The 12136-nt window shown below is 49.0% G+C and overlaps 1 protein-coding gene across 2 annotated transcripts in view; it reads left to right on the top strand.

Annotated features, from left to right (window-relative positions):
• The window catches only part of grm1a (glutamate receptor, metabotropic 1a), a 49058-nt gene extending 36958 nt beyond the window's left edge, over positions 1–12100 (top strand). The window contains exons 8-11 of one of the 2 annotated variants that reach the window (XM_035420824.1): positions 1044–1212; positions 4399–4525; positions 9743–10676; positions 11857–12100. In XM_035420824.1, coding sequence (XP_035276715.1) covers positions 1044–1212; positions 4399–4525; positions 9743–10676; positions 11857–11965 — 1339 coding nt within the window. In that variant the 3' untranslated portion in view covers positions 11966–12100. Of the gene's footprint in view, positions 1–1043; positions 1213–4398; positions 4526–9742; positions 10681–11856 lie in introns of those variants that run through there. The other variant, XM_035420825.1, reaches the window with a different exon arrangement.
• Positions 12101–12136: the final 36 nt, after the last annotated feature.

The raw sequence follows: 12136 nt of genomic DNA, 5'->3' as shown, positions 1-12136 counted from the left end.
CTGTGTGGGTGTAAAAATGAAAAAAAGATTTACATTGAAACGCGTGGCCAACAATAATTTATCTGTGAGATGATGGTTAGTAATGAAATAATAGTGGTTTTAAATGGCCGCAATTTTATATTGCTTAAAATCCTGTGATGCATACAGTGAACATAGTTATATATTCAATTTATATTCAACTGAAACATACAGTTTTAATAACTATCAGAGTCTATATGGCTGCTGGCTGTACAGCTGCTTGTAAAACAAAACATTTGACATTGAAATGAGTGCCCAACAATAATTTATCTGGTGTGATGATGGTTAATAATGAAATAATAGTGGTTTTAAATGGTCACAATTTTATATTGCTTAAAATCATGGGATGTCTGATTTTAAAATATGATACATACAGTTTTATATTCAATAACTATCAGAGTCTATTAACATTTGTATTCCTTTTTTGTGATTTTGTTTTCTCACAATTATTGCGGTATTACAGTAAATAACCCAGCCCATTTGTGAAATCCAGAAGTGTTTTGGCAAATTACGCATTGTTATGATATTCGACATCATACCGTAGCTCCAGGCAAAGCAATTATGTTATTAAACATTTGTTTTCGGAAACAAGCTGCAGTAATGTGGATGTGGGGGGAGGGGCGGGGGGGGGGGGGGGGGGGGGGGGGGTGGTGTCGATTCCTCAGTTGAGGATCATTTCACAGTTATAATTTTTGGAGAATATTGTCATTCCTGCTGGAGGTTAAGATGCAGAAAGGAACAAAGAGCCAATAGCGCACTGGCGTAGCGCACTAGCGTAGCGCTGTCCCGCGCGGGAGCTTAATGCGTTTCGAGTGGAACGGATCGTCTGTTTCTCTCCGAGATGGCAGTCCTCTCCAGTTAATTCTCACCCTTACGGTGCTGTCAGTCCCCCCCACTCCCCCCCCCTCCCCCCTCCCCCAGTCAGACAGCCTGACGGGTGGGGAATGGCCCTTTTCCTGTTCGTCTCCGGGAGGAATCCTACGTTTTGAGTCGCTCCCTAACCGTCTCCGTTCCCGCCGCCGCAGGTATGACATCATGAACCTGCAGCACGTGGGCGACGGTCACTACGACTACATCAAGGTGGGCTCCTGGCACGAGGGCCTCCTGCGCATCGACGACTACAAGATCCAGATGAACCACAGCGAGATGGTGCGCTCCGTCTGCAGCGAGCCCTGCACCAGAGGCCAGATCAAGGTAAAAATCAAATCAAATAAAATAAAATAACCGTTAATAACTGCATTCACGTGTTCACCGTGCACTTAGGGGCCATTTTAATACAGCACATGTGTTTTTCCCTTGTTGGCTGGACCGCAACAGCGGGGCCAGCCCTACACACGCGAATGTCTGTGACCGACTGAGTGAGTGACTGAGTGAGTGATGAAGTTACACCATTGGTCGGCCGAGTTATGACGTCACACCATTGGTCAGCCGGTCCAGCCATATGCGAGGTTTTGACCTGGTCTTATTTTACTACATTTTACTACACTACATTTCTGTAGTACTGTTCAAACCTGCCCAGGGACTACAAAAGGAAGTCTGCTGCATGATAAGGGATGCCCCAACATCAATGGTTAAAATTCTACGGTAAATGACTAAATCACTAGGTGACTGTCTACCCTAGTCCAGCTATGCTGGTCTGTCCTTCTGTCCGTCAATGAACAGCATTCTGTCTCACATTGGTCAAAATCATTCAAAACTATTATATCGTCAAAATTATTAAATTTGAGTGCTTGCAACTCTAATAGAGTACATAGACCCTATAGATCGAAGCGATGTATCACTGAGAATTTTGCCGTTGAATTGCAGTCGCATAAATTATAGTAACAATCGCCGATTTATAAAATGCATAATTGAAAATTCTCAGCGACGCTGGGCATGGCGGGCGGTTTGGAGAGACGGATAAGGACGTGCCAGCGCAGCGGCGTCTCGCAGAACATCGTAGATCTGGCGAGCACGTCGAAGCGGAACCCAGCAGAAGCGGAGTTCCATCAGCCATCAGTGTGTCAGACCTGTCGTGTTCCGCCAGCTTTTACAGACCGAACATCTGGCGACAAGCGTTCGCTTCAGCGGGGATAATTATGCGCAGACTGGGTGGGCGGAGCCATGCTATTGGCCCGCTTGCCTCTTGCATAATGGGGAACACGCCCACCGGCAGCCTCGAATGCGGAAAACACCAGCTGTGTTTGATAGATTTTTTTTCCCGTGTGTGTGTGTGTGTGTGTGTGTGTGTGTGTGTGTACGTGAGTGTGCGGGTCTGCACGCGCATGTGAGTGTATGCGTGTGTGTGTGTGTCTGCGCGCATGTGAGTGCGTGTGAGTGGATGCGTGTGTGTATATCTATGTGTGTTTGTGTGTGTGTGTGTGCGTGTGTTTGTGCAGTTGTCACAGGGCAGTTTGCCTGACCCTCATTCAAAGGGAGGATTGCTAGCAGTGTAGCCAGATTCACTGCAGACCCCTTCCTCAAGCTCTCCCCATCCTCCACACCCCCCTTGCCTTGTTCAGGGGTGGGCATTAAAGGAATTAACCCGCCTGAGGTGGTGGGGGGGGGGGGGTGAAGAATGTCAGTGCACTCTGGGTACTGCGGTTTGCGAGGTCGCTGCCCACACCGCCCATGCCTTGGCGGTAAACTCCTCCCCCTAATATGGTCGTCCTCGGAGGCTGCTGTCAGTCCTCGTCCCGTCACCCGCACCATGCCCCCCCACCCCCACCCCCCACGCCCCCCCAGCTCCGGCGTCGCTCAGCCTGTGAGGGAGGCTCGCGTTAGCGCTGTAGTTCCGCGGACAGCCTTCTCCGTTCACCTGGGCAGCGCTCCCCAGTTATGTTTTTTTTGGGTGGAGACCCAGGTTCAGGTTCACCACATCATCACAGTGACCATATTACACACAGAATGGAACTTGAAGGCACGGACTGGACTGGACTGGACTGGACTGGACTGGACTGGACTGGACTGGACTGGACTGGACTGGACTGCACTGCACTGCACTGCACTGCACTGCACTGCACTGGACTGGACTGGACTGGACTGGACTGGACTGGCTGTGTTTGACAGAAGCGCTGATTTTGCGTATGGCCTGCACTCAGCATGCGGTTCCCTCTCTCTCTCTCTCTCTCTCTCTCTCTCTCTCTTTTTCACCGCTCACTCTCTTTTTCACCGCTCTCTCTCTTTTTCACCGCTCTCTCTCTTTTTCACCGCTCACTCTCTTTTTCACCGCTCACTCTCTTTTTCACCGCTCACTCTCTTTTTCACCGCTCTCTCTCTTTTTCACCGCTCTCTCTCTTTTTCACCGCTGTCTCTCTTTTTCACCGCTCTCTCTCTTTTTCACCGCTCTCTCTCTTTTTCACCGCTCTCTCTCTTTTTCACCGCTGTCTCTCTTTTTCACCGCTGTCTCTCTTTTTCACCGCTCTCTCTCTTTTTCACCGCTCACTCTCTTTTTCACCGTCACTATTATGAAGCTGGGGCCCGTTCCTCAGGGCCTCGCTGCTGTATCATCCTGACCTGAAAAAGTCTGCCGTTTTTTTTCCTCTTCCTTTCTTCCTTTCTTTCTTTCTTTTTTTCTCGTCTCTGGCACGCTGCTGAAATCCTGTGGGCGCTGTCAGTCTTGGGGGAGTGTGATCTTCATTCTTTCTCTCTCTCTCTGTTTCTGTCTTTCTCTGTTTCTCACTAGCTGTCTGTTTGTTTCTCTCTATATCCCCAACTCTCTCTGTGTCTCGAAACTGCAATTTGTTTTGCTGACCTCGTTATTTCCTGCATGATTTGCACTGGGGGTAAGAGTTGGAGTTTTTGTTTTGTTAAGCCCTCAAATGTATTTTTACAAAAAATTTGGTTACCTTGGCTTTTTTCCCAACTCATCTCCTGTCTGGAACTCAGAAATGCTCCCCCCGCCCCGTTCTATATTTTTCTGAGTTTGTTTTTCCTGTTGCCTCACTGGCTGTACGTTGCAGGTACTGTTCAAATACTGCTGACAGCACTTGTGGAAATGGAATATTTGGACCCGATAATCTATAATGTACTGTAATGTCTGTGTGTGTCTGTAAAAAGTTTATGTAAGTTGCTCTGGATAAGAGTGTCTGCTAAATGCCTGTACTGTAATGTAATGTAGTGTAGTGTACTGTAATGTAATGTACTGTAACGTAGTGTAGCGTAATGTACTGTAATGTCTGTGTGTGTCTGTGAAATGTTTATGTAAGTTGCTCTGGATAAAAGTGTGCTAAATGCCTGTAATGTTATGTAATGTAATGTAATGTAGTGTAGTGTACTGTAATGTAATGTACTGTAACGTAGTGTAGCGTAATGCAGTGTAATGCAGTGTAATGTAATGTAATGTAGCGTAATGCAGTGTAATGCAGTGTAATGCAGTGTAATGTCTGTGTGTGTGTGCAGGTGATCAGGAAGGGAGAGGTGAGCTGCTGCTGGATCTGCACCACCTGTAAGGATAACGAGTACGTGCAGGACGAGTTCACCTGCAAGGCCTGTGAGCTGGGCTGGTGGCCTGACCAGGACCTGGAAGGTACAGCCCTGCGTCCGTCTCTCCCTCCTTCTCTCTCTCTCTCCCTGTCCCTCTCCCTCCCCATCTCTCTTTCCATCTCCCTCCCTCCACCTCTCTCTTTCCCTTTATCTCCCTCTCTCTCTTTCACTTTCCCTCTCCCTCCCTCTCTCTCTCTGTCCTTGTCCCTCCATCTCTCTCTCTCTCTCTCTCTCTCTTTCTCCCTTTCCCTCTCCCTCCCCCACCCTTCCTCTCTCTTTCTCTTTCCCTCCCTCTCCCTTTCTCTCTCTTGCTCTTTTTCCCATTCCCTCCATCTCATTTCCTCTCTCTGTGTACTTGGCTCCTTCTGCCTGACTCATTGCATCTCTCACTTGTCCTATCACTTTCTCTGTCTAGCTTCCTTTTTCTCTCTCTCCCTCTATCTCTCTCCTCTCTCTCCCCCCTCTCTCTCTCTCTCTCTCTTTTTCACGCTATCTCTCACACTCTGTCTGTTTCTCTCTTTTCTCTCGGTGTTCCTCTCCCACCCTCTCTTCCTCTGTCACCCTGGCCGCTTCCCAGCATGCACTGGGAAACTGGCTGCTGTTCTTTTGGCACAATTTTGCTGAGGCAGGGAGTAGTCTTTGAGGGGGGGGGGGGGGGGGGGGGGGGGGGGGGGGGTTAGGGGGGGGGGGGGGGGCAGGTTTATTAGCATTCCCAGACTCCAGTAAAGTTTGTTCTCGGAGATGAAATCCTCGTGTTGTGATACCTGTGAAGAGGCCGCTGGATGTTAAGAGGAGGCTGTGAGCTTGATCCAGGCGGGCGGCTGCGGCCTCTTCCTGTCGTTCCCATGTCTCCCCACGTGCCCGGAATGTTCCGCACCCGCTCCTGATAGGCTCGCCCCCCCCCCCCCCCCAGGTGCTTCTCGCCCTGTTCAAATTATTCACGCCTCTGAACTGTGGCCGTGTGCAGAGGACAGGAAGTCGAAAAAAATGCGCGAAAGATATTTCAGCGCCGTGGTTACGTGCGATGTGGAATGTGTGAATGATTACCCAAGCCATGCGCATAAATAAACACGAAGCTCTCTCTCTCTCTCTCTCTCTCTCTGTCTCTCTCTTCTCTCCCTCTCTCTCTCCCTCTCTCTCTCTCTCTCTCCTCTTTCTGTGGCTCCTGTTTCCCTGGTGAACTCCCCAGACTGGAAAACCACCTTCATTTACAGTTTCAATTTGAGCAGTGTCATGTCAGTTGTTTAAAACTCCTGAATCTAAAATTATGTAACCGGAGGAAGAATATCTGCTTACTTTTTAATTTTAAAGTCAAAAGCAAAATGTGTATTATGGTTGTCGATCAATTGTTGCCCCCCCCCCTTTTTTCTAAAATGATGGCGTTTTCTGGCGGATGCTGACAGAAACCCCGGGCGCACGCCTCCGAAAATTAAATCAGCTGTTCTTTGAGTTGTCACGGTGACGGAGAGTGCCACCGGCTTCAGTGCTCTCTCTCTTCGGTTGAAAAGGACTCCTGTCGCGTGCGGTGGCCGGCGATTGGCCCGTCGCTGATCCGACAGTACGTTCCGTCGCTTAATTTCGTTTAACGACGCCCTCGCCGTTCCACCTGAAAACGTTCGCCGACGTAAACAGTCTCGGTCCCCCTCAGACGAGCGGTTCTCAAAGGGGAGAGTATTTTAAAATAAACCCACGAGCGGTGATTAAAAACAACAACAACAACAACAAAAGAATTTTGAAGCAGCTGCGTTCTTAACAAGACAGCGCAGAAATAACCGAAAGTACAAACAAATAAGGCTGTCACCGTTCACAGAGCTATCGCTGCTCGGTTATAAAAATAAGAAAAATATCATACTTCAGATAATTTATGTGAGTGGCAGGGCGGTGCGGTACACTGGCTTTATCCACTGCTACCCAACGCAGCGACTGCGGTTTCAAAGCTGCTCTGAGCTGCCTTTTATTTCCCAAGGCTTTGGCGGCTTTGGATTGCCCCCCCACGTGGGCCTGGAGCTCTGCGGTGCTGTTGAGCTGGGAGACGCGCTGCTTTCTGAATAAAATCTGCCCCAGACGCGCTGCTTTCTGAATAAAATCTGCCCCAGACGCGCTGCTTTCTGAGTAAAATCTGCCCCAGACACACTGCTTTCTGAATAAAATCTGCCCCAGACACGGTGCTTTCTGAATAAAATCTGCCCCAGACACGCTGCTTTCTGAGTAAAATCTGCCCCAGACACGCTGCCTTCTGAATAAAATCTGCCCCAGACACGCTGCTTTATAAATAAAATCTGCCCCAGACACGCTGCTTTCTGAATAAAATCTGCCCCAGACACGCTGCCTTCTGAATAAAATCTGCCCCAGACACGCTGCTTTATAAATAAAATCTGCCCCAGACACGCTGCTTTCTGAATAAAATCTGCCCCATACACGCTGCTTTCTGAATAAAATCTGCCCCAGACATGCTGCTTTCTGAATAAAATCTGCCCCAGACGTGCTGCTTTCTGAATAAAATCTGCCCCAGACGCGCTGCTTTCTGAATAAAATCTGCCCAGACACACTGCTTTCTGAATAAAATCTGCCCCAGACACGGTGCTTTCTGAATAAAATCTGCCCCAGACACGCTGCTTTCTGAGTAAAATCTGCCCCTCCGCGCTGCCTTCTGAATAAAATCTGCCCCAGACACGCTGCTTTATAAATAAAATCTGCCCCAGACACGCTGCTTTCTGAATAAAATCTGCCCCATACACGCTGCTTTCTGAATAAAATCTGCCCCAGACATGCTGCTTTCTGAATAAAATCTGCCCCAGACGCGCTGCTTTCTGAATAAAATCTGCCCCAGACGCGCTGCTTTCTGAATAAAATCTGCCCAGACACACTGCCTTCTGAATAAAATCTGCCCCAGATGCGCTGTCAACACGTCGAAAACACGTGATTCCCGACGTCACTTTCAAGCCTTTCTGACCCGTTTGGGCTTCCGTAGCAGGAAAGGGTGCAATGACAGGAAACAAGGGTGGATAAAATAAGCAGCTGGAATGAGCCTCAGGCTTCGTTTGTGAAGCTAACTTCCTGGTCCTCTTTTTTTTTTTTTTCCCAACCCGAACTCAACCGAACTTGTTGATGTCCTGCTGCAACCTTCCCTGTCTTGTTGAGAGACAAGACCAGGAAGTCGCAGAAAACAACTGCTCAGAAATGGCTGTATATTGGATCTTCGTCCATGGGGGGGAAAAAAACATATGTTATTGTGGTGTAAGGGTGTAGTTAAGGAACAGGGACCGGGTAGTCTGAAGCCCAGAGGGTCAGTTTCCAGCCTCTGCACGGCTGTTGTGACCCTGAGCCAAACACCTCACCTTCACGTCCTTCAGCAAACATCCTGCATGGAGACCTGGCCCCGCGCAGGAGCCTCAGGTCCTGAGAGTGCTGAAACGCAGGCAAATAAGATACAGCAAATACCACGAGGGGGTCCTCAGTCAGAACAGCAGAGCACGAGTGAAGTAGGCATTACTCATGAAGATACTGCAGCACACATACCCTCTCTCTCTCTCACACACACCCTCTCTCTCTCTCACACACACCCTCTCTCTCTCTCTCACACACCCTCTCTCTCTCTCTCACACACCCTCTCTCTCTCTCACACACACACACCCTCTCTCTCTCACACACACACACACCCACCCCTCTCTCTCTCACACACACACACACCCTCTCTCTCTCTCTCTCACACACACCCTCTCTCTCTCTCTCACACACCCCTCTCTCTCTCACACACACACACACACACACCCTCTCTCTCACACACACACACACACACCCCCACACGCACACACACACACACCCCCCCCCCCACACGCACACACACACACACCCTCACACACCCTCACGTACACACACACACACACACACACTCACACACACACACACACACACCCTTCCCTGCGAGCCTGCTGTGGAGCGTCGTGTCGTATTTGATTGTCCTTAAGCAGCGTGGCTTTTATTTTATTTTTTTAGCTGAGCTGAAAACCCCACTTCAGCGCTCCCCGAGCCGCTCGCCCCGCTGGCTGCTGCGCGACAGGTCCGCACGGCTGTCTGGGGGAGGCTGAGGATTAGCGCTGAGCGAAGCTTCGCCCGTTCCTCTAATTCACATCCAACTGTGCGGATCCTGGTTCTTCTGAACCCCCCAAATCCCCTCCTCCCTCTCCCCCCTCCCCCCTCCCCCCACACGGAGAAGTAAATCTCACTGGAGAGTTTATCGCTGTCATTTTTTTTTAACGCCTCGGGTGATAGACTTGAGAAAAGCGAGTAATCATTAGTCTCTTTGTGTTCCCATGGCCAATAGATCCGGCTCAGTGAAAATGGGTTGTTTGGTCTTTATCTTTAAATAACAAAATATTTGTAATAAAATAACAATGCCATGATGTACAATGCACAAGGCAAGTATTTAAAAATAAGCCTAGAGACTTAAGTGGAAGGATATAATCAGACGTTTTTATAATACAGAAATAACGACTGCTCACTGGCCAATCAGAATCAAGTATCCAGCATACAATGTAATGCAATATTAACGATGCATATAAAAATTTTATAGTAGCAAGAAAATCCAACACGTCCCTTCTTCATTCCTTCTGCACAAAACGCATTGTGGTTAACTGTACAGTAGATGGACTGTATTCCCTAAATATAACACACAGTATCTTAAAAAATCAAAGATTTCTGGTTGCTTTGACAGTAGATGTGCAATTTACTGAAGGCAACGGTGGTAGAAAACATGGAGAGCAGATGGGGCTCAGTGTTGTTTTGTTTCCTGGTGACATTTCCCTGACCTTTTTCAATAAAAAATTTTCTCTGGGAACATTTCATATCCAATTATTTTCCCTTGTTTGTGCACAAAAGAAGAAAGAAAGAAATAATAATAAAAAAAACATTTTTGAGAAAGACCTTTAGGCCCTGAATGTCTGGAGGAGTGTGTTTGGTGAATACTGTAAGCAGGGCATGAAATTTGGGCATGAACTTTTTCACCCCCTGGCCAAAGTAGCTTGTGTAGTCTAAAAAACCACCAGCTATTTTCTACATGTAACCGGCCTTATTACAATATCCAATGAAACGCAGTCTGATTGGTTAACTGCCGAAGTGGCCTCTAGACTAGAAGAGCTTAGCAGCCACTGTCTAAATTTTGGCCAGCATTTTTCTGGTGGCGGGTTGTTCATTTCACAGCCTGACCCTAAAGGCAGGTTCTCAGTGAGCCTCTCGTCTTCTTGTCTTCTCTTCCCCGCAGAATGCCAGCCCATCCCGCTGCGCTACCTGGAGTGGAGCAACGTGGAGTCCATCGTGGCCGTGGTCTTCTCCTGCCTGGGCATCCTGGTGACCATGTTCGTCACGTTCATCTTCGTGCTGTACCGCGACACGCCCGTGGTCAAGTCGTCCAGCCGCGAGCTCTGCTACATCATCCTGGCGGGCATCTTCCTGGGCTACATCTGCCCCTTCACGCTGATCGCCCGGCCCACCGTGGCCTCCTGCTACCTGCAGCGCCTCCTGGTGGGCCTCTCCTCCGCCATGTGCTACTCCGCCCTGGTGACCAAGACCAATCGCATCGCCCGCATCCTGGCGGGCAGCAAGAAGAAGATCTGCACGCGCAAGCCGCGCTTCATGAGCGCCTGGGCCCAGGTGGTCATCGCCTCGCTCCTGGTCAGCGTCCAGCTCACCCTGGAGGTCACGCTCGTCATCCTGGAGCCGCCCGAGCCCGTCAAGTCCTACCCCAGCATCCGCGAGGTCTTCCTCATCTGCAACACCAGCAACATGGGCGTGGTGGCGCCGCTGGGCTACAACGGCCTGCTGATCATGAGCTGCACCTACTACGCCTTCAAGACGCGCAACGTGCCCGCCAACTTCAACGAGGCCAAGTACATCGCCTTCACCATGTACACCACCTGCATCATCTGGCTGGCCTTCGTGCCCATCTACTTCGGCAGCAACTACAAGATCATCACCACCTCCTTCTCCGTCAGCCTGAGCGTGACCGTGGCGCTGGGCTGCATGTTCACGCCCAAGATGTACATCATCATCGCCAAGCCCGAGCGCAACGTGCGCAGCGCCTTCACCACGTCCGACGTGGTGCGCATGCACGTGGGCGACGGCAAGGCCGCCTGCCGCACCAACGGCTTCATCAACATGTTTCGCCGGAAGAAGAGCGCGCCCGGCGGCAACGCCAAGTGAGTCCGGCCCTGGCCGCCGCCGCCGCCGTCCCCTCATGATGAAGTCATAAGATGTCGCCGTCGAATCGAAGCTAAAACTAAGCCCCCATAAAGGGAAATGGAATATACCGGAATATATTGAAATTAAAATATATTTTGGCGAGATGAAACTATATTGCGGCACTTGGTATGTGGGCATGTGTACAAGTGCATTGCTGCAATATATTTATTTTTAAAAAATATATGTGAAATATATTTATTGTTAAATTTTTCAGAAAGTCCATATATTTGAAATATATCGCCGCATATCCCATTCCCGAAGGGGAAAGCAAGCCAAAGAGGCTGTCTGTAGAGTTTGAAATATTCCGTTGAAAGCAGTACATTAGTAAATTTATACTATATATATATTTTGTAGAAGTGGGTATTAGCTGGCTTGTTTTCTGTTGACATGTATCTTTTGACTTCACCATACAGTTGTGCAATGTCTCTCCCCCCTCTGCAAAAGTGAAATAGTGCTGAAGTATGAAGTTTACGTTCTGAAGTAGTGACTCAAGAACAGGACTTTACAGAGGTGCTGAGGGGCACTTTTTATCGACCTTCAGTGTTTCAGCGATCTAATGACTTTACCCGAGAGAACATCACTTTAACCCAGCACATATATGGCATTATCCCCAAAGAACATCACTTTAACCCAGCACATATAGCATTATCCCCAGAGAACATCACTCTACCTCGTACATTTTAACGTAATCCACTTTGCTGAGGCTTGTTTTGCATAATTTCGAAAATGAAAAGATTACGTGTTTGATTTGTAGAAGCAGGTTTACACACCTATTTTACGCTGGTTGTGTACTAACATTTATCCTGCCAGCAAAGCAACACCTTACATAAGCATGCGCATCCCTAATTTTCCCTCTTCTGTGAAGTTATCCTCTGTAATCTCTCACTGCCAGAGAAACAGCCTGATAGCTTTTTTTTTTTTTTTTTTAAAGCTTTGTGAGATGAAACAGAATGTGCTGCCGCTGCTGCTGCATGTCTGCTATAAAAGTTAAATGTTTTTTAAAAAATGAACCAGAAATGTTTTTTATGTGTGTGTGTGTGTGTGTGTCCTCCACTTTCTGGGTCCCTATGAAATAACGGTGGTCTTTATTTCGTTCATATAGTTCTAATGGAAAGTCTATGTCATGGTCTGAACCAGGTGCAAGGCCGCCACAGAAGGGAGAGCACGCGTGGCACAGATTATCTGTGCATGTGAAGAGACAGGGAGCCGGCTCCAATCAGACGGCAGTCATCAAACCCCTAACTAAGCCCGGCCACTGCGCAGGCCTCAGTCCGTCCGAGCTCGGCGCCAAGACTCTGTACAACGTGAGCGAGGAGGAGGAGGAGGAAGAGGGCGAGGCCGCGCGGTACCGCCTGCCCGAAGGCCCCTCCTCCCCCGCCACCCTCCACCGGCGGCTGCTGGCCGCCGCCGCCGCCGC

The sequence above is a fragment of the Anguilla anguilla genome, chromosome 6 (assembly GCF_013347855.1).
Source record: "Anguilla anguilla isolate fAngAng1 chromosome 6, fAngAng1.pri, whole genome shotgun sequence".
Lineage (NCBI taxonomy): Eukaryota > Metazoa > Chordata > Actinopteri > Anguilliformes > Anguillidae > Anguilla > Anguilla anguilla.
The sequence above is the reverse complement of the archived record's forward strand: the minus strand, read 5'-3'. Positions and strand labels throughout refer to the sequence as shown.